Raw genomic sequence first — 20,308 nt, 5'->3', positions numbered from 1 at the left:
TGGATGGAGAAAGCTGGGCAGCTCTGGTCCCAAGGAGACTCCCACTCTGATTAGCAGGGAGCTCTTGCTCCAAACCCAGGGTTCCATGTGTGACAGGGCACAGAGCTGTGGGCTCCGAGGGAAGGAAGCCTACCCTCTTAGGGTGAGCTGGGGTGTCCTAACTGAAGGGATGGAGGCTATGGGGGTCCTGAGCAAGGGAGAAGAAACACTGTGATCCAGGTCCTGGGCCAGGCACCCTAGCGCCCCAGCTACCCCCTCAGCAATCAGTGTAGGGAGGAAGAGGAGGAGGGGAAAGTCTCCCTCTCAGAGGAGCATGCCCCTCTAGGGGCTGTGGTGCAGTGGCCTTTACAAGTACAAATAGCCTGGGCAGTTGGCACTTTGAAGTTGGCTTTTTTTTTTTTTTTTTTTTTTTGAGATGGAGTCTCACTCTGTCACCCAGTCTCACTCTGTCACCCATGCTAGAGTACAGGGACCCGATCTCGGCTCACTGCAACCTCCGCCTCCCAGGTTCAAGCGAGTCTCCCACCTCAGCCTCCTGAGCACCTGGGATTGCAGGCGTGCACCACCACACACAGTTTAATTTTTGTAATTTTAGTAGAGACAGGGTTTCACCATCTTGGTCAGGCTGGTCTCAAACTGCTGACCTCAAGTGATCCGCCTGCCTCAGCCTCCCAAAGTGCTGGGATTACAGGCATGAGCCACCGCACCTGGCCAGAAGTTGGCTCCTTGAAAGTGTGGAGCTGAAGCCTTGCTGCTGGCTTATCTCTCTTAAGGCTACAAGCACAATCAATGCTGGCAGTGTTGCAGGGAACCAAGCCTCTATGACCCAGATGGCAGGCCCCATTCCATCCCCGATGGTGTGACGGTGGGCACTGCAGATGGAGCAGGGAGCCCTGGAGAAGTGCTAGGGCTGGGGAAAGGGGAGGAGGCAGCCTGAGCCATGGAAGAAACCATCCTGGTCACTGCATGCTTGGGTACTCAGCCTACTTCCTTGGTTCCATCTAACAGTGGATCTGGGCCTTGCTCACCCTCCCTGTTCTCAAGATCCTTCTTGCTGATCCAACTCCTTTCCAGCCTCAGGGCCTTTGCATGTGTGACTCTCTGCCAAAAAGCCTCTTTCCTCAACACTGCTTCTGGTGGTTTTTCCCCGGTTGATAAGGCCTCAGCAAAATGTCACCTCCTGGGAGGCTTCCCTTGCCTCTCTATTCAGCTATTTATAGCAGCCTCCTGTCATTCTTTCACACTATTTGCCACAATTTGTGCTTTAATAGTCATTTGTTCCTTTATTGGTTCAAGGGTCAGTGTTGGTGTGGTCACTGCTGAGTCCACTGTGCCCAGAAGACAGGGTCTACAGCAGGCACTCCATAAATACATGTTGTAGGACTGCCCTCACTGGCTCACTCTGTGGAGTGAGGGACCTAATGGGCCCCATTTACCTATTGCCTCTGAAAGTTAAAGGGCAGGAACAAGGTGGAGAGCCACTGCCCTCTGGCCTGGCATGGCCCAGAGGCAGCTTGGGGTTAGCTCAAGGAAGCTAAGCAGGTCCAGCCCAAGAACTAAGTCAAGTGGGCCGAGGAGGCTCTGAGAGTGGCCGGGGCCGGCGTGCACTCCCTGGCATGGGTGAGGACTGCGGCTGTTCTGGATGCACATTCATCTCATGTGAGGTGCTGGGGCCCAAGTTCATGTAGGTTGCTGGCAGCTGCACATAATGGTCCCCAAGCAGTGCAGACACTATCTGCTCCACTTCCCCAACTAGTACTCCGAAGGTGGGTCGCACTGCTGGGTCCGCCTCCCAGCATTGCTGCATCACTTGGTACCTGTCGGGGGAAAGGGATGTCAGGTTAAGGCAATTCCCACCCAAGGATTCTGGGCCACCCACTTGCTGTTAAACCTCTGGCAGGCCACACAGGGATGAGGATAGATGACAGGACCTAGTAGCTAGCACTACCCAATCAGGGGCAGCTCTTTTCATCCCTATGATTACTGTTCCAGTCCTGCCTCCCCACCCTGGCAGAGGTCGAACTACCTCAGGTGTTACGAGCTTGGGCTCCTGTGCCCTGTGGCCTGGACTATGTGATCTTGGACAAGTTCCTTAACTTCTCTGTGCCTCTGGGTCCTCCTCTGATCACAGAGAAGTAGGCACATAGGCTGATGCCTGTGAAGTGCTAAGCACAAGGCCCAGCTCACGAGATACAATGGTCATCATCACAGTTCTTTCAGGAAGGAAGCCTGGGTCCAGCAAAGCAGGAATTAAAAATCCTGAAGTAGCTGGGCGCAGTGGCTCATGCCTGTAATCCCAGCACTTTGGGAGGCTGAGGTGGGCAGGTCACGAGGTCAGGAGTTCGAGACCAGCCTGGCCAACATAGTGAAACCCCATCTCTACTAAAAATACAAAAATTAACTGGGCGAAGCTGGGCGAGGTGGCTCACGCCTGTAATCCCAGCACTTTGGGAGGCCAAGGTGGGTGGATCATGAGGTCAGGAGATCGAGACCATCCTGGCTAACACGGTGAAACCCCATCTCTACTAAAAATACAAAAAATTAGCCGGGCGTCATGGCAGGCGCCTGTAGTCCCAGCTACTTGGGAGGCTGAGGCAGGAGAATGGCGTGAACCCGGGAGGCGGAGCTTGCAGTGAGCCGAGATTGTGCCACTGCACTCCAGCCTGGGCAACAGAGCGAGACTCCATCTCAAAAAAAAAAAAAAAAAAATAGCTGGGCGTGGTGGCACACGCCTGTAGTCCTAGTTACTCGGGAGGCTGAGGCAGGAGAATCACTTGAACCTGGGAGGCAGAGGTTGCAGTGAGCCAACATTGCGCCATTGCACTCCAGCCTGGGCAACAGAGCGAGACTCCGTCTCAAAAAAAAAAAAATTCTGAAGCAAGAGCATTTAGGGCAGCACCAGTGGCACCCTGGTCCTGAAGCAGAGGTTCCCCAGGTTTACCTGCTGGGTCCTAGTGCCTACCCCATTATCTTGGGGATGTCATTCCTGCCTGAAGTAATACTCTACCCTACGTACAATATCTCATATAATTCTCAGACTCTTGGAGGGTGGTACTGTTGTCTCCACTTTACAGATGAGGAAATTGAGGCCCAGAGAGGAGAAGGGCTGGACTGCTGAAGTGGACCCTATGGTGTGCCACCCAGATCCCCCTTTACTTTCCCAGTGGCTAGGAGTGTTGCCTGCTGATGGTTCTTGACTGAGGCTCTCTCTAGGAATTGCCCTAGGCAGAAGAGAACTGCCTCTGCCAAGCTCACATCCCCTCACCAGGGACAGCCTGTGACTAGTAACTGATTAATGCCTGGTACAAAGACCTGGCCTGTTGGTCTCAATTTCAGAAAACTCTGGAGGGTCATCCCAGTTCAAGCAGTCCCTGTGGGATGGGCTGCAGTTTCTGTGACATTTCTCCTGCCCAGTCCTTCTTCCCTTGCCCCCAACCTCTCAGTAAATCCCCATACATAAATCTCCAGCTGAGTCTGTTTCCAGGAGCCCAATCTGGATATGGGTAGGCAGTGAATTAAAGAAGTGAATAGTAAGAGCAAACCCAAGGCAGGTAGGACTGTGAGGAAGGGCTACTCACATCCTTCTTGGAGCACAGCCTGAGACAGGAGGCGTCAACTACTTTTACCTGTGTCCTGGTTCTCTCTGTTCTAACCCAGCAGACCTAGCCACAGCTCAGGCACACCTGCTGCGTATGAAGCTGAACCTCAGCACCGAACCTACCCCGTAGGCACTGAGGACAACGCAGCTGCCGCCATCCCTCCAGGAATGGGGAATCTGAAACCACATCCAGTGAAAAAACCTGACCTGGAGATCCAGAGGGGGTTGCTGTGGGGGTTATGGAATCTTTCCTCGAGATTAAATGAGAGGAAAAGGTGGAAAGCAGACCCTGTTAGTGGGAGTCGGGTAGGAAGAGCACTGGGAAAATCAAACCACGGGCCTCAACCCCAACTCTGAGCTCAGAATGTTGTTACCATGGCAACTGTGAAGTCTTCCCAGGGTCCTACTCTGCATGAGGGTGGGACCAGTTCACAGATGAGGAAACTGAGGCCCAGCGAGAGTCCCTTTCCTAGTCAACCAGAAGTTCAGTCAGGAGGCCAGGAAGGAGCTCTGTCTCCTGTCTCTTCCATGTCTCTGGGGCCCAGTTCCCTCCCCACTACCACCTCCACATACTCACAGAGAATCAGGGCAATACTCAGGCTGGGGCAGGCGCCGACCCCGGGCCAGGAAGTGGGTAAGGTCAAAAGGGTCGATGTGGGGGTATGGTGGGGCACCCCGTGTCAGCAGTTCCCACAGCAGCACACCAAATGACCACTGTGGAAAGGGGGAGGTGAGGGGACTCAACTCACTCCAAATTTGGGGGCAGGTGGGTCCCCCAGGGCTTCTACCTCCCAGAGTCCTTCAGCTGGAAATGGAAGACTCTACCCTCCACTGAGAGCTCATTCCTCAATACCTCACCCGTGTCTTTCCTCTGTCTCCTCCCACTACCTCATCCTGCCCAGAGTTGGGGCTGGGCAGGCCCTGGATTATCTGTGAGGAGCCAGTGAGTTCCCAGCCTCCTCTAGCCCTGGCAGGTGTCAGATTCCATCTTACATCTGCCCAAGAGGTGGGCAGATGGGCTGTGGGGATCATCTACCCTGGGGACTCCCTGGGCTCAGATCATTCAGAGCTGAATGGGTGAGGCCCAGTGTTCTCGGGTGCCAAAGCCATGTGGACTGTAGGGCAGGTGGGGCCTCACCACATCAGACTTGGTGGTAAATCTATAGGTCTGCAGGCTCTCCAGCGCCATCCACTTCACAGGTAGGCGAGCGTGGCGATGCTGTCGAACACTATAGTACTCCTTGTCCAGGATGTCACGGGCCAAACCAAAGTCAGCCACCTTGACTGTGAATGACTTGTCCAGCCTTAGGGGTAGGGAGAGGATCACACTTAGGACTGGCCCTTACCAGGCCCTGAACCCACCTGTTCTAGGCCCTTACAGAATTTTTTTTTTTTTTTTTTTGAGACGGAGTCTCACTCTGTTGCCCAGGCTGGAGTACAGTGGCGCGATCTCCGCTCACTGCAAGCTCCGCCTCCTGGGTTCATGCCATTCTCCCGCCTCAGCCTCCCGAGTAGCTGGGACTACAGGCGCCCGCCACCACGCCCGGCTAATTTTTTTGTATTTTTAGTAGAGATGGGGTTTCACTGTGTTAGCCAGGATGGTCTCGATCTCCTGACCTCATGATCCGCCTGCCTCGGCCTCCCAAAGTGCTGGGATTACAGACGTGAGCCACCACGCCTGGCCAAATTTCAAAGCCACAGTGTCCAGTCCAAGTCTGTACTGGGCAGACAAAAAAAGTAAGGTGCAGAGAGGGGAGGACAAGGCTGGAGTTGGCCCTTCCCTGAGGCGGCCTTAAGCACCGCACACCCTCATGCCCTGTCCCTTTGCTTCACCCCAGCTACTCTGGACTCTCACATGCAGTTCCGCGCAGCCAGGTCCCTGTGCACAAACTTCTGCTCTGCCAGGTACTCCATGCCGTGGGCTACCTGCAGGCCAAAGCTGATGAGGTCCTTCACGGTGGGGTTCTGGGGGCACAGGTGGGTTGGTGGGCAAGGGCACAGCAGCTCCTTCTCCAGCTGCTGCCCAGCCCCCAACCCAGAGCCAGCTGAACACTGACCCGCTGAGGTGAGCGGATGAACTGGAGCAGGTCACCGTGGCACATATAGGGCAGCAGCACATGGGGCAGGCCCTCAGGTGGCAACATGATACCAATGAGAGCCAGCACATTCGGGTGGTTCAGGCCACGCATGAGCAGCCCCTCTCGCAGGAAGGCCTCCACCTGCTGCATCTCTGTGATGCCTGCAGAGCAGCGCAAGTCAGGCACAGGGCAGGGCGTCCCTTTATAAGGCTCAGATGGGGAAATGGGAAATGAAGGTCTCCTGCTCAGGGTCACTCAGTAAGGTGAGAACACAGAGAAAAAGAATCCTCCCAGCCTGAGGCCCCTCCCTCTGCCTTCCCATCTTCTGCCCCACTTACGACTTAGTGACTTGATGGCACATTGGATTCGATTCTGGGCCTGGTCTATGTATTCTCCGTGGTAGACAACTCCAAAGTGGCCTGGTGTGAGGTGAATAATGAGTCAATGAGAGGGGCTCCAGGGCCCAAGCCTCACACCACACATTCTCATTGGCAACCAGACCTCAGAGCACTCAACTGGCCAATCTGACATTTTATTTATTTTTATTTTTAATTTTTTTTTTTTTGAGACCGAGTCTCACTCTGTTGCCCAGGCTGGAGTGCAGTGGTGCGATCTCAACTCATTGCAACCTCTGCCTCCCAGGTTCAAGTGATTTTCCTGCCTAAGCCTCCTGAGTAGCTGGGATTACAGGCACCTGCCACTACACACAGCTAATTTTTTTGTATTTTTAGTAGAGACTGGGTTTCACCATGTTGGCCAGGCTGGTCTCAAACTCCTGACATTGTGATTCACCCACCTAGGCCTCCCAAAGTGCTGGGATTACAGGTGTGAGCCACCACACCCGGCCCAATCTGACATTTTAAAAAAGCAGCAGGGCTGGGTGCGGCGGCTCACACCTGTAATCCCAGCACTTTGAGAGGCCAAGGTGGGTGGATCACGAAGTCAGGAGTTTGAGACTAGCCTGGCCAATATGGTGAAACCCCATCTCTAGTTCCAGCTGCTTGGGAGCCTGAGGCAGGAGAATAGCTTGAACCCGGGAGGCAGAGGTTGCAGTGAGCCAAGATCGTGTCACTGCACTCCAGCCTGAGAGACAGGGCGAGACTCCATCCCCCCACAAAAAAAGCAGCAGAAGCCAAGCGCAGTGCGCCTGTAATGCCAGTTACTCAGGAGGCTGAGGCAAGAGAATTGCATAAGCCCAGGAGTTCAAGGCCAGCCTGGGTAACATAGTGAGATGCTGTCTTTTTTAAAAAAAAAAAAAAAAAAAAAAGGCTCATGCCTTTAATCCTAACACTTTGGGAGGCTGGGGCGGGAGGATCAGCTGAGGTCAGGGGTTCAAGACCAGTCTGGCCAACATGGTGAAACCCCGTCTCTACTACAACTACAAAAATTAGACAGGTATGGTGGCAGTGGCAGGCCCCTGTAATCCCAGCTACTCAGGAGGCTGAGGCAGGAGAAATGCTTGAATCCAGGAGGCAGAGGTTGCAGTGAGCCGAGATTGCACTACTGCATTCCAGCCTGGGCAGTAGAGTGAGACTCTGTCTCAAAAAAATAAAAATAAATAAATAAATAAATAAATAAATAAAGCAGGGCCGGGTGTGATGGCTCACGCCTGTAATCCCAGCACTTCGGGAGGCCGAGGCGGGCAGATCACCTGAGGTCGGGAGTTTGAGACCAGCCTGGCCAACATGATGAAACTCCATTTCTACTAAAAATACAAAAATTAGACGGGCTTGGTGGCGCACGTCTGTAATCCCAGCTACTTAGGAGGCTGAGGCAGGAGAATCACTTGAATCCGGGAGGCAGTGGTTGCAGTGAGCTGAGATCATGCCACTGCACTCCAGCCTGGGTGACAGAGCGAGGTTCTGTCTCAAAAATAAATAAATAAATAAATAAATAAATAAATAAATAGGCTGGGTACAGTGGCTCACGCCTGTAATCCCAGCACTTTGGGAGGTCAAGGCAGGCGGATCACCTGAGGTTAGGAGTTCGAGACCAGCCTGGCCAACATGGTGAAACCTCGTCTCTACTAAAAATACAAAAAAAAAAAAAAAAAAAATTAGCTGGACGTGGTGGCGTGCATCTGTAGTCCCAGCTACTCAGGGAGGCTGAGGCAGGAGAATCGCTTGAACCTAGGAGGCAGAGATTGCAGTGACCAAGATTGCGCCACTGCACTCCAGCCTGAGCAACAGAGGGAGATTATATCTCAAAAAATAAAATTAAATAAATAGGCCGGGTGCAGTGGCTCACACCTATAATCCCCGCACTTTGGGAGGCCAAGGTGGGCAGATCGTGAGTTCAGGGGTTTGGGTTTGAGACCAGCCTGGCCAACATGGTGAAACCCCATCTCTACTAAAAATACAAAAATTAGCCAGGTGTGGTGGTGGGCGCCTGTAATCCTAGCTACTAGGGAGGATGAGGCAGGAGAATTGCTTGAACCCGGGAGGCAGAGGTTGCAGTGACCCAAGATTGCACCACTGCACTCCAGCCTGGGTGACAGAGCAAGACTCCATCTTGAAAAAATAAAATAGGCCGGGTATGGTGGCTCACACCTGTAATCCCAGCACTTTGGGAGGCTGAGGCGGGTGGATCACGAGGTCAGGAGATCAAGACCATCCTGGCTAACACGGTGAAACCCCATCTCTAGTAAAAATACAAAAAATTAGCCGGGCACGGTGGCAGGCGCCTGTAGTCCCAGCTACTTGGGAGGCTGAGGCAGGAGAATGGCATGAACCTGGGAGGCGGAGCTTGCAATGAGCCGAGATCGCGCCACTGCACTCCAGCCTGGGCGAAAGAGCGAGACTCCCCCTCAAAAAAAAATAAAATAATAAAATAAAATAAAATAGGCTGGGGGCGGTGGCTCATGCCTGTAATCCTAGCACTTTGGGAGGCTGAGGCGGGCGGATCACCTGAGGTCAGGAGTTCGAGACCGGCCTGGCCAACATGGTGAAATCCTGTCTCTACCAAAAATACTAAAAATTAGCCGGGTGTTGTGGCAGGCGCCTGTAATCCTAGCTACTCAGGAAGCTGAAACAGGAGAATCACTTGAACCCGGGAGGAGGAGGTTGCAATGAGCCAAGATCGTGCCATTGCACTCCAGCCTGGGCAACGAGTGAAATTCTGTCTCAAAAAATAATAATAAAATAGAATAAAAATAAAAATAAAATAAATAAAACAGGCTGGGTTCAGTGGCTCATGCCTGTAATCCCAGCACTTTGGGAAGGTTAGGCAGGCAGATTGCTTGAGTCCAGGAGTTCGAGGCCAGCCTGGACAACATGATTCGAGGCCCACCTCTACAAAAAACAAACAAAAAATTAGCCAGGCATGGTGGTGCATGCTTGTAGTCCCAGCTACTCAGAAGGCTGAGGCAGGAGGATCACCTGAGGCTGGGGAGGTCGGGGCTGCAGTGAGCCATGATTGTGCCATTGCACTCCAGCCTGGTTAACAGAGTGAGACCCTGTCACAAAAACAAAAACAAAACCATAAATAAAACCAAAAACAAAGAGCAGCCACATGATGGCAGAGGCTACAATCCTCCTATGCCTGATTGATCCACACCAGAACCCACTGAAGACAGAACTTTTCTCATCCCCATTTTACAGATGAGCAAATGGAGGCTCAGAGAGGTTAAGTGGTATACCCAAGGTCACACAGGTTGGTGAGAAGGTTAGAGCAGAATCTGTTCCAACTGTCCCTTTAGCCTATGTCATTTTTTTTTTTTTTTTTTTTTTTTTTAAGACGGAGTCTCACTCTGGCCCAGGCTGAAGTGCAGTGGTGCAATCTTGGCTCACTGCAAGCTCCGCCTCCCGAGTTCATGCCATTCTCCTGCCTCAGCCTCCCAAGTAGCTGGGACTACAGGTACCTGCCACCACGGCTGGCTAATTTTTTTTGTATTTTTAGTAGAGACGGGGTTTCACCGTGTTAGCCAGGACGGTCTCGATCTCCTGACCTCGTGATCTACCCGCCTCAGCCTCCCAAAGTGCTGGGATTACAGGCATGAGCCACCGCGCCTGGCCTAGCCTATGTCATCTTGAGACTCCATCTCTGCCCCAGCCCCACCTGGCCCCCACACCTTTGCCAATGACTCGGTCACTGTGGGTGACCACCCGCTCATGGGGAATCAGCACATCCTTGACCTCAGCCAAGAGCGCAGAGTCCAGGTCCCTTAGCTGGATGGACTCTTTCCGCAGCAGTGGGACACAGGATTCATCTTCACTATCAGAGAAGGATGCTCCATGGACACAAGTGGTGGAATCCAGACCATCAGTGGCAGGGAATGCTGTGGGGAGAGGGAGTGAGGAACTTGTAGGGACAGGGGGTGGCTTTAGCTTCTCATGCCTCCACTATCTCACCAAGGCCACTTCTGTAGTCAGAGCCTGAGTACAGAATAGGCAGGGGTGTGGCTCCAGCAGTCTGGTCCAGGGATGCCAGGTCATTCAGGTTGGGAGGAAGAACTGTGGAAAGAGAATCCTTGGTGGCTTGGCTTTCCAAGCTCCTACGGGCCAACCCCTCTGGGGAGGACTTAGATCCCTAAGTCCTGGGCAGAGAGAGGATGTAGAGACTTGAAGATGCCATTGGTTGGGGGTAGGGGCTGAGTAAAGGTAGGAGCAGAGAACTCACCTAGCTGCTGCCTCCTCCACCAGTAGCTGAAGACCAGTGCAGTCGCCAGTGCGGCCACAAGCAGCAGCAAAGGCAGCAGGATACTAAGGAGTGTGCTCTGTGGGACCCCGTCTGGCCCTGGCCGCACCACTCTACCCAGGATATGACATTCACCATCCACGCAGACCTGGGAGCAGGTGGCAACTCAGGCCCAGCCTGTAGGCCCTCTGCCCGTGTTTCCCAGGGAGGTCCAGCTGGGCTGCCTACCTGCAATGGGGCACCATCCTGGCCAAGCTGCAGGGATGGGGGCAGGGGGCAGACAACCATGTCCCCCCGGAACTCGTGCTGGCAGCTCTCACCACCCACGGTCACGTTGATACCCACGCAGTCAGCCACAGCGCCCAGCCCAATATACTGCAGAGAGTGTCATGAGGACCAGCCAGTAGGTTGGCCCTTACTTTCAGATCCCCAACTCTTCCTGCCCCTATCCCTTACACTTACCTCGAACTTAATGGCATGCTCCTCAGGCTTCAGTGGAACTAGGTTGGCACTGGGTGGATGGGGTGGGGGTAGGAAGCGAAAGCCAGGCAGTGTAAAGCCAGCAGCTCCATCCCCCCGGGCACTCAGATTCCCTGCCACCCATCCCTGGGGGTCTCGGACCACATATTCAGGAAGGCGGCACAGCTGCTGCTCTGGAAGCTGCCTCTCACACTGCTGGGACCAATATGAGAGTGATTAGCCAGGAACCCCACCTGTGATTGCTCCTTGCCTCAGCAGCATGAGGTTGGTCTGCAGCTCAGGGAACTCATCCAGCCTTCCTCCCTCCTGGCCAGCACTCACTCACCCTGCTTTCCACTGCCCTAAGCCCATCATGGAATGACAGCACTAAGTGCCATGCTGAAGTTAGATGCTGGCCACAGATGGTGATGTGGGAGTTGCTGTGGAAGAGGGTAGGGTGGTAGGCTTTGGGTGTTCTCCAAGGCTGGCTCTCTCATTCCCCAGAGGCCAGAGTGGGCAAAGAGGTGGTGCTTACATGTAGCCACAGTTGGGGCTGATGCTTAGCACGACAGGGTCTTCTCTGTAGTGGAAGGTCCAGGAACCAGGTACCTGGGCACCCCCCACCTGCAGGCTAAGGGGGACACTGGCCACTGTGGCCCCAGGGGGTGTGGCACATAAAAGCTGCCCCTCACTGACCCTACAGGAACAAGAGATTGGGCTCAAGGTTACCCCCTTTGTGATGGCCAGGCCCACTTCTTCCAGGGGCCTGTTGACCTCTCCCAGTTCGTCTGTTATCTCTCCCACCTGCCCCACTCCATGGTCTGTCTGAAGATAAGGTGGTCCCAGGAAGACATCCCAAGAGGGTAAGGAGGGAACAGGTTCCCCACAGCCTTGGCTGGAGCCATTGGACTCTGTGATGGGCTCTCTTGCCTCTGGGCTGAAGAGGGCAGTAGTCTTTTCTTCCTGGACCTGCTCTCCACACCACACTGACCATGTAACAAGCACTCTTCCCTCCATCCTGACAGAATCTGGGTCCCCACGTGGATAGAACCCTGTGGCCTCCCGTGCCTGCCTGGTGGTACTTACTGTGCTAGCAGACACTCAGTCCCATTGACCAGCACAGCCCGGCTGGTGCCTACAGACAGACTCTGGCCTTCAAGAGTGAGACAGGTGCCTCCTGCCCGTGGGCCAAAGAGGGGTTGCACTGCTATCAGCACTGGCTCCTAAGAGGACATAGAGGTGGCTTAGGCAGGTCCTCCACTCCAAGCCCCTCCCTTCCCGTACCATGCACTGGCCAAGGGCACAGACAGGGCAAGGTAGCCTCACCATGAAAGAGAAGCCTCTCAGCACGGAGGTGCCGTCTACCCGGAAGTGCTTGCCCGGTGGCATGTTAGTCACGGTGAGGCTGACGTTGGTAGGCCCCACTGCCTGGGTGCCCAAGGGCTCCAGTTCACACTCAAACTCCTCTACAAAGTCTTTCCGGGGCACTGGTCTGGGGCACCAGGGGAACCCCTGAGGTCAGCCAGGAATTACACAGGCCTAGATGCATGCCTGCCACAAGCCATAGGGCTCCTCTGAGCCAGAGAATGGCATTTCTCCACCCATGTCTCCCTCCAGGGAAGGAAGGTTCTGGTGGGGCAGAGATTAACCTTGGCTGGTCCATGAGTGAACAGACAGGAAGGGCACATGAAAGCTCAAAAAGGGACAGAGACAACTCCCCAGACACAAAGCAGTCAGAAACACTGCAGCTTCCCCCATCCCCCCTTGCCTCTGATAAGCAGAGAACAGAGTCTCATGGGGAAGGAGCTGCTTGGTTGTCCCCTTCAGGGAAAGGGAGGGGAGGGACCAGATTGTACCTGAGTTTTGAGCTGTCCTTGGGCAGTGGCCAGCAGGGACTTTGGCCCACAGTGACCTGATGGGTTCCCTCAGGCACCAGACCAGAAGGGTGCAGGTAGAAGTTGGAGCCACACAGGGTCAGCCTTGTACTGCCCCTTAGAGGTCCACTGTGGGGGTGGAACTGAAATGGGGGAAACAGCCTGAGTCCTCATGTGGGGTTGGGCTCTCTCAGCCCCACCTGCTTCCCCAAAGTCTCCTGCCATACCCCTTCCCTGCCCCATGCTCCAGCCATTTGGAGTCACTTGAATTCAAGTACTTTCCTGCCTCCAAGTCTTTGCATGTGGCATCCCCTCTGACAAGAATGCCCTCCTTGTAGATATGAAGGACACCCCCCAGACCTGAGAAAGATTGTGATCAAGACTTGCTGACCACCACCCCAGGCCCAGCCTGTCCCACTCTTACCTGTGCCCTGCCAGGGAAGCCATACCTCAGTAAGCTTAGGTGGGCAGTGGTCCTGTTGCCAGGAGCCAGGACACTCCTTCTGCTGGCCACACATGTTCCCACACCAGCCACAGCCCATGAAACGCTGTGCCCTTAGGCAACGCCCACAGGTGAGGAAGTGGCGGCAGCCAGGGCCTCGGATAGGTACCTGGAAAACCTGGGGGTGGAAGACAGGTGACTCAGGGGTGCCTGGAGGGGGAGATTGGGCCCTATAGACCCTCCTGGTACACTGTAGGCTAGGGTGGTAGGGCCTGTATGTCAATGCCTCCCTGGATTGGATGGAGAGTCTGTGATCCCACAACCCTGGCCCCAGGCCCTGCCCCTGCCCACCTCACCTGGTCCCCAGAGGCGAAGAGTAGGTGGTCCCCGAGACGACTGACATCCCGCTGCACGGGCTGCCCACTGTCACCCAGTGAGAAGTTGGACACATACAGCAAGTAGTTGAGTGACCTGGCCAGCTCCACCTAGGACAGGTCAGATGTGAGCAAAATGGGGATGGAGACAAGGACCCAGGGCCAGGGGGCTGTGGGGATGAGGACCCACCTGCAGGATACGCCCATCCATCGTGCCCATGTGCGCCACTGTGACGTTGTCAAGGCGTGTCACATACAATGCAGTGACCTGTACTGGTCCCAACAGCCCATTGAATAGGTCCACACGTGAGAAGCTGCTACTGACCAGCAGAGGGAAGTGGCGGCAGCTGGTGTTGGGGCTGAGGGCCTCCAGGCCAGGCTGGGAAAGGTCAGGGAAGGGAAGGAGTCAGGGTTCAGCCCTGTGCTCCGACCCTCTGGGGCCTTTGTCAGTGGCCACAGCAGCCCAACACTCTCACCCCTCACCTGGCCTGACTGGAGAAGGCCCTGGGCCTGCCAGTTACCATCCCACATTGCCCCCACAGGGCTCTCAGTGTAGCAAGGGCAGGGAGAAGGCCCAGGCTGGAAGGCCCACTCCCCATCCTCCCTGCCCCACCCTGCCATGTCCGTCTTGATGGTGAGTTACCCCCATTCCAACCTCACAACCACCCCGTACATCTTTTTTTTTTTTTTGAGACGGAGTCTCACACTGTTGCCAGGGCTGGAGGGCAATGGTGTGATCTCAGCTCACTGCAACCTCCACCCCCCGGGTTCAAGCGATTCTCCTGCCTCCGCCTCCCAAGTAGCTGGGATTACAGGTGCTTGCCACCACCCCCGGCTAATTTTTTGTATTTTTAGTAGAGATGGGGTTTCACGATGTTGGCCAGGCTGGTCTCGAACTCCTGACCTTGTGATCTGTCCGCCTTGGTCTCCCAGAGTGCTGGGATTACAGGCACGAGCCACAGTGCCTGGCCCACCCCGTACATCTCACAGATGAGGAAACAGGCTCAAGAGGTTCGGTCTCTCGTCCAAGGCATCATAGACCCTCAGGAGGAGAGCCAAGTTGGAAGTCTCAGCTCCACAAGAGTCTTCTCCTGCCCCCTGCTGGCTCTTCTCTGACTCTCTGTGTGCACTTCAGCAAACCCTGTCTCCTCTGGGGTTCGGTTTCCCCACTTGCATAAGGGGCTGAATGCTGGAGTTAATTGGCCAGCACAATGTTGGGGACATGGTCCTTCTCCCTAGACTCCAAAGGTCTTCCTGTACTCCTGGCTGTTTCCTATACCCCCTTTCAGGGTACAAAAGGGATAAACCAAACCCCTACAGCCTGGGTGCCAGAACTAAGTTCTGGAAGCCAGGGGATACTAACCTCTCCCCTGCTTTTAGCAAGGGGGTGTTTTGGGGGCTGCAATCACGCCCCAGGGCAGGACTGTGGAAGCTCTGGGAAACCAGTACACCAGTGTATGAACTCGCAGTGTTGGAGCTGAGTGCGAGGTGCAGACGGGGCTCAGTAGCCAGCCCTAGGTGCTCAGGACTCTCCCTCACCAGCCTGGAGGGCACTCCTTGAAGCAGGAGCCTCTGAAGGCTCCATCAGACCACAGAGGCTTAACCCAGTCCTGAGACCTCAGCACTGATTAGTAGCCCTGGAGGCAAAAGTAGATGTGGAGCTGAGCCTCGAAACCCCATACACCTTGTGCCTACAGCTTGGGGTGGGTGGGGACTGGGATTTTGTCCTCACTTGAGGCAGGAAATCGGCTTGGCTTGGCCCGAGCTGGAAGCCTGCCAGGTGTTTCTAGCATGACTCAGGGACAGGTGGGGCTCTAAAGGGGAATGAGCCCTACCTTAGTCAGGCCCACATCCTAGCCTGCTTGTCCCTAGCCCCAGGACCTTAGCTCTAGGTTCCCAGGCTTAGGTAGGGGCCCCCGGCTCCTGAAAACACATAAGTGTCCAATGTCCCATGGAGGACAGGCACCAGCTCGGAGTCCCTCAGGCCTCCTGAGGCCAACCACTATGTGGGTGCTGCCCCAGTGGCTGCATGCCCAGAGTTGCTAGGCAAACACTGCACGGGGTGAGTCACACACCTCCTGGGGGCCTGGCCAGCCTGTGGGCAGGGACCAAGATTAGTCTTCCTGGAGCCTGGCACTGCCCAGCCGTGCTGGGTGTCTTCTGACCCACTGACCACTAGGCAAGCTGGGGAGAGGTTCTGACTCCCCATCGGGAAGGGGAAGGGGCCAGGCAGGCCTGCCCAGGCTCCGACAAGGAGTCCCCAACCCTAGGGCCTCTCAACCCAGATGTACTCAGCAGAGGGAGGGAGGCTAAAGACCCCCAACCCCACATTGGGTGTTAAGTTCTCCTCCCATCTCCGAGGCATCAATAGGAGCGGAAAGGAGTCTTTCAAGAATGTCACAGCAGGCCCAGGGCCACAGGATGATGGCTAGAGAATCTGAGAACAGATTCTCAGATTCTCAGCTACCCACAGTAGCTGTGGGTCCCATTCCTTGGTCCAATCTTACTGCTGTTGCCTGCCTATACGATGGCTGGAGAGAACCTAGATAGAGTCTGTTGGAAGGAGCCCCCAATTCAGCACGGGCTTTGAGACTTCCTGCCTGGGGCAGGGCTCCAAATACAGTTAAAAAAAAAAAAAAGTCTGGGATGGACCAATTCCAACCAGCCCTTCCTAGGCCTTTACTTATCCCCAGATGTTTATAGTTGCTTGCACAAGACTAGAGTGAGGCTCCCAGAACCTTCTAGAACCAAGCTGCCATTCCATGAGTGCCGGGTACTCCCCCAATCACCCCCAATCATGGCAAAAAGGTTAGTGAAGCCTAGGACATGCAGGCTCTCTAACAAGCTTCCAACTTCCAAGGCCCAGGAGGCTCCCTGGAACGTGGTGGCTGGCAGAAGGATGGGGGTGGGTGGGGGGAGGGGGTGTGGAGGAAGGGGAGATTCTCTGACAACTCCCATCCCACCCCCTCTGGAAAGCAGAGCAAAACAAGGGAAAGTGAAACTGTTGGCAAGCAGCTGTGAGTCTGTGAATCTGTGAGCATCTCCCTGTGTATTTGTGCGTGGTGGTGGTGGTGGCGGGGCAGGGGGGAGGGGGGAGTGCTATTTTTCTGCGTGTGTCCCTGAGGATATGGGTGGTGGACAAGTAGGAGGGAATGCCCATCATTCTACCCAGCATTCAGGAGCTATGCTAACAGAGACACGGTTATGTAACCCTATCCTCACATAGCCAGGGAAACTACCTAAAAAACCAGAAGCCATGATGGGCAGGTAGGCGAGAGAGCAAAATGAGGCAGCCACAAGGGCCAGCCTGGGAGCTGAGCCTCCAGTGTAGCCTTTGTCTGGCTGCTTTCTCACACCACCCCAGCACTTAGGAACTGGGTGAGAGAGAATGCTTCTTTCCGCCTGCCCTTCCCCTCCCAGATCCCCTCAGTGATGGAAGGGAAGCAGCCTGTGTTCAGCCATGTGCATGCAGCTCACAAGTAAGGGCCCCTTCTTTCAGCTTACCAGGTTGGGGCAAAAACTCGGCGACTGGAAGAAGTCGAGGCCTCGCCGGAGGCCTGGATGGACTGGGGATTCACAACAGCGTTCCACACCCTCATCAATTAGTGTGTCCAGCAGGTCAATGGGGAAGGCACAGACGACAGAGTTGGGGCCCACGCCAGGACCACCATCCTTGCCAGCCACAAAGACCCCAAATAGCACTTCCTGACCCTCAGCGATGCTCAGCTCAGTGGCAAGCTGGGCACCCACTGGAGCGGAGTGGGCCACCCGCAGCACAGGGTAGGGCTGTCCGCCCTCTGGGGCCCCCCGGCGCCTGCGTTTTGGAGCAAATCTGCAGTCGAGGACCAGCTCCCGATAGTCACCCAACTCTGGCTCAGTGGCGCTAAGCCGTGCCAGGCGTGTGTGCAGGGCACTAGGAGCATCTGTCACGCTGGCCGGCTGTACAGTCAGGAAGTATACGAAGGCTCCCGTGTGGAAGCTGTGCACGTATTCAATACTGTAGGAGACAAGATGCTTGGGCAGCACTGACAACGCCACAAAGCCCGGTGCGAATCCCGAGGCGTCAGCCTTGAGACGCCTGATAGACACTGAGCGTGGGCTGAAGCTGGCAGCCACGGCTGCGTCCAGTGAGGATGCCACGTAGAAATAGGAGGCCTGGCCTTGCTCAACCACAGTCACACGGGTGCCCAATGGGCTGGCCACACAGTCAGGGCAGTCATCGGGCCGGTTATGGTGGGCTGAGAAGAGGCAGGCTGGTGCTGCCAGATGCACGGCTGTCCCTTGGGGCTCTAGGTCATGCAGGAAGCAGCGGCCCTGCAGGCTGGAGCCACAACTGACCAGCGCAGGCAGCGCGGGCTCTAGCACCAGCACCTTTGTGTCTGTGTCACCGGGAGGGCCGTGGGGGCCTGAGCCACAGGCTGCACACGTCTGGCAGCCAGGGTCCCCAGCAGGACCCGTGGCCAGGCTCTGGACAGACTTCAGGTCAGGCCCAAGCACATGCAGGCGATTGCGTATGGCTACAAACACAGCACTCTCATTTCTGTCGCCCTCGTAGGTCACCATGGCCTGTACCAGGCCTCCGGCGGAGAAGCTGGGCACCACGTACTTCACGTCAAAGTCGCGAGAGGCCGCGTAGGGGGTGCGCGGGCACTGCCAGTCCTCGCCCGCCGCAGGCTCGGCAGGCAACAGCAGCAGCAACAGGAAGGACTGAGGCAGTGGCGGGAGGAGCTCCATCGAGGCGAGCTGGGACCCTAGGGGATCCCTACGGGCCTGGGCCTGGGCCTGGACTTGGGCGTGGGCCTGGCTGGGGGCCCGACTCGAGGTCTGGACTGGGCCAACTTTAAGCAGCGGTCCCGACAGCCCCAAGATAGCGGACCCCCGCCCCAGGTTCCTGTGAAACCCAAATTCCTTCCCGGCCCTCGGATCTGAGCACCTGACGCCTGCGGACGCACGGACAGCAATGCCCCAGCCGCCTCACCTGCCGCCCCAGCCGCCGCTGCACACTGGCGCTTAGCGCTCAGCCGACCGGAGGGCGCCGGCCTGGGCGGGCGGAGTCGGGCCGTGGGGGCGGGGCCGCGAGGGAGGCGTGGCCTAGCCCAGGCCCTCCGCCCATCCGACTCTTCTGGCCCTTGGAAGCCTGGCTCCTGTACCTTCACCTGGCGTCTTGGCGCCTTTTTCTCAGCGGCCTGTGGGTGGATGTGCATGGCGTGGCCTGGAGAGAGGTGAGCCGGTCTGAGCCGTCCCATCCCATCCCCCCACTACCGACTGGTTCGCAGCGAGAAGGGGGCAGGACACTGGGCTCTTTGCTTGCGGTGGAACTAGTTTGCACTTAGTAGCAACACCCTCAGTGGCTGGTGCCCAGACGTGGCCTGGGGGCCCACCATGTGGAGAACAGAGACCAGGATTGTGTGGAAGACCAGAGGGGAGATGTGGGGCACTTAACGAGAGATGTCATGGGGCGCCACCCTTTTTGGGAAAGGACTGTCCTTTTTTTTTTTTTTTTTTTTTTGAGAAGGAGTCTTGCTCTGTGGCCCAGGCTGGGTTGCAGTGGCGTGATCTTGGCTCACTGCAAACTCCGCCTCCCAGGTTCAAGCGATTCTCCAGCCTCAACCTCCTCCTGTCTCAACCTCCTGAATAGCTGGGATTACAGGCGCACACCACCACACCCGGCTAATTTTGTATTTTTAGTAGAGACAGGGTTTCACCATGTTGGCCAGGCTGGTCTCAAACTCCTGACCTCAGGTGATCCGCCCGCCTCAGCCTCCCAAACTGTTGGGATTACAGGCGTGAGCCACCGCGCCCGGCCGGGACCATTCTTCCATGTGCTTCTCCTGAGCTATCAGCGACAAGATGGTGTCAGAGGGAGGTGTGTTATGCCCTCCTCTCCCAGGGCCATAAGGGTCTTAGGATGGGATCTGGCCTTGCTGACTGGACCTCAGAGTCAGAGAGGCACATAAGTGGAGGCCCATACCTCCTCTGCAGCCTCAGTATATGGAAGCTGTATAATGGGGTTACAATCCACAATATGGGCCTTGGGGACTCCCCCTTCCTTCCTGGCTCTGCCCAGTGCCCCCCTGATATGGAGGAATCATGGGCTTTGGCTCTCAGGACACTTCCAACATGCTCTGTATGCCTTGCTGGATCTTATTCTCTTCAATGAGAATGTAGTTCTGGGCTGGGCACTGTGGCTGATGCCTGTAATCCTAGCACTCCTTTGAGAGGCCAAGGCAGGAGGATTGCTTGAGGTTAGGAGTTCAAGACCAATTTGGGCAACATAACAAAACTCAACAAGACAAAAAAACTGTAAAAATGTTTTTAAAATAAAATGTGTGACAGGGCATGGTGGCTCACACCTGTAATCCCAGCACTTTGGGAGGCCGAGGCGGGTGGATCACTTGAGGTCAGGAGTTCAAGACCAACATGGTGAACAGACAGATCTGGCAAACATGGTGAAACTATCTCCACTAAAAACAAAAATTAGCCGGGCGTGGTGGTGGGTGCCTGTAATCCCAGCTACTAGGGAGGCTGAGGCAGGAGAATAGCTTGAATTTAGGGGGTGGAGGTTGCAGTGAGCTGAGATTGTGCCACTGCACTCCAGCCTGGGTGACAGAGCGAGACTCCATCTCCAAAAAAAAAAAAAAGGAAGAAAATGTAGTTCCGACTAGGTGATTTCCCAGAGTTCTCTCTTCTGTTTATGAGGAGTGGGGGTAGGGGAGCCTAGTCCCACACCTGGATCTCAGCAGCTGCCCTGTGGTAACTGGTCCCCCAACACTAGACTGAGGCCCCTGGGGGACAACCTTAGCCTGACAGCCCCCTCAGTTAGATGGGCCTGGACCCTAGACGAAAGG

At 55.6% G+C, this 20,308-nt stretch overlaps 1 protein-coding gene across 5 annotated transcripts; it reads right to left on the bottom strand.

Moving 5' to 3' along the window:
- Positions 1–1,256: 1,256 nt before the first annotated feature.
- On the bottom strand, positions 1,257–18,688 carry MST1R (macrophage stimulating 1 receptor). 5 transcript variants are annotated; one of them, XM_054481969.2, is made up of 20 exons: positions 16,965–18,688; positions 13,651–13,839; positions 13,443–13,571; positions 13,094–13,264; positions 12,627–12,787; positions 12,097–12,262; positions 11,857–11,993; positions 11,306–11,467; positions 11,117–11,210; positions 10,774–10,986; positions 10,540–10,686; positions 10,294–10,459; positions 10,026–10,127; positions 9,746–9,952; positions 6,015–6,095; positions 5,656–5,837; positions 5,454–5,563; positions 4,737–4,902; positions 4,176–4,312; positions 1,257–1,817 (listed from the first exon to the last, which is right to left on the bottom strand). In XM_054481969.2, the coding sequence occupies exons 1-20, from the start codon at positions 18,192–18,194 to the stop codon at positions 1,562–1,564; spliced, it is 4,206 nt and encodes a 1,401-aa protein (XP_054337944.1). In that variant the 5' UTR covers positions 18,195–18,688; the 3' UTR covers positions 1,257–1,561. The 5 variants fall into 5 exon arrangements, with proteins under 5 accessions (XP_054337944.1, XP_054337945.1, XP_063517174.1 ...); XM_054481970.2 differs by having other exon boundaries at positions 10,774–10,983; XM_063661104.1 differs by lacking the exon at positions 9,746–9,952.
- Between the last annotated feature and the right edge of the window lie 1,620 nt (positions 18,689–20,308).

This window comes from Pongo pygmaeus, chromosome 2 (genome assembly GCF_028885625.2).
Source record: "Pongo pygmaeus isolate AG05252 chromosome 2, NHGRI_mPonPyg2-v2.0_pri, whole genome shotgun sequence".
Classification (NCBI taxonomy): domain Eukaryota; kingdom Metazoa; phylum Chordata; class Mammalia; order Primates; family Hominidae; genus Pongo; species Pongo pygmaeus.
Note: the sequence above shows the minus strand (reverse complement) of the source record. Positions and strands in the feature narration are given on the sequence as shown.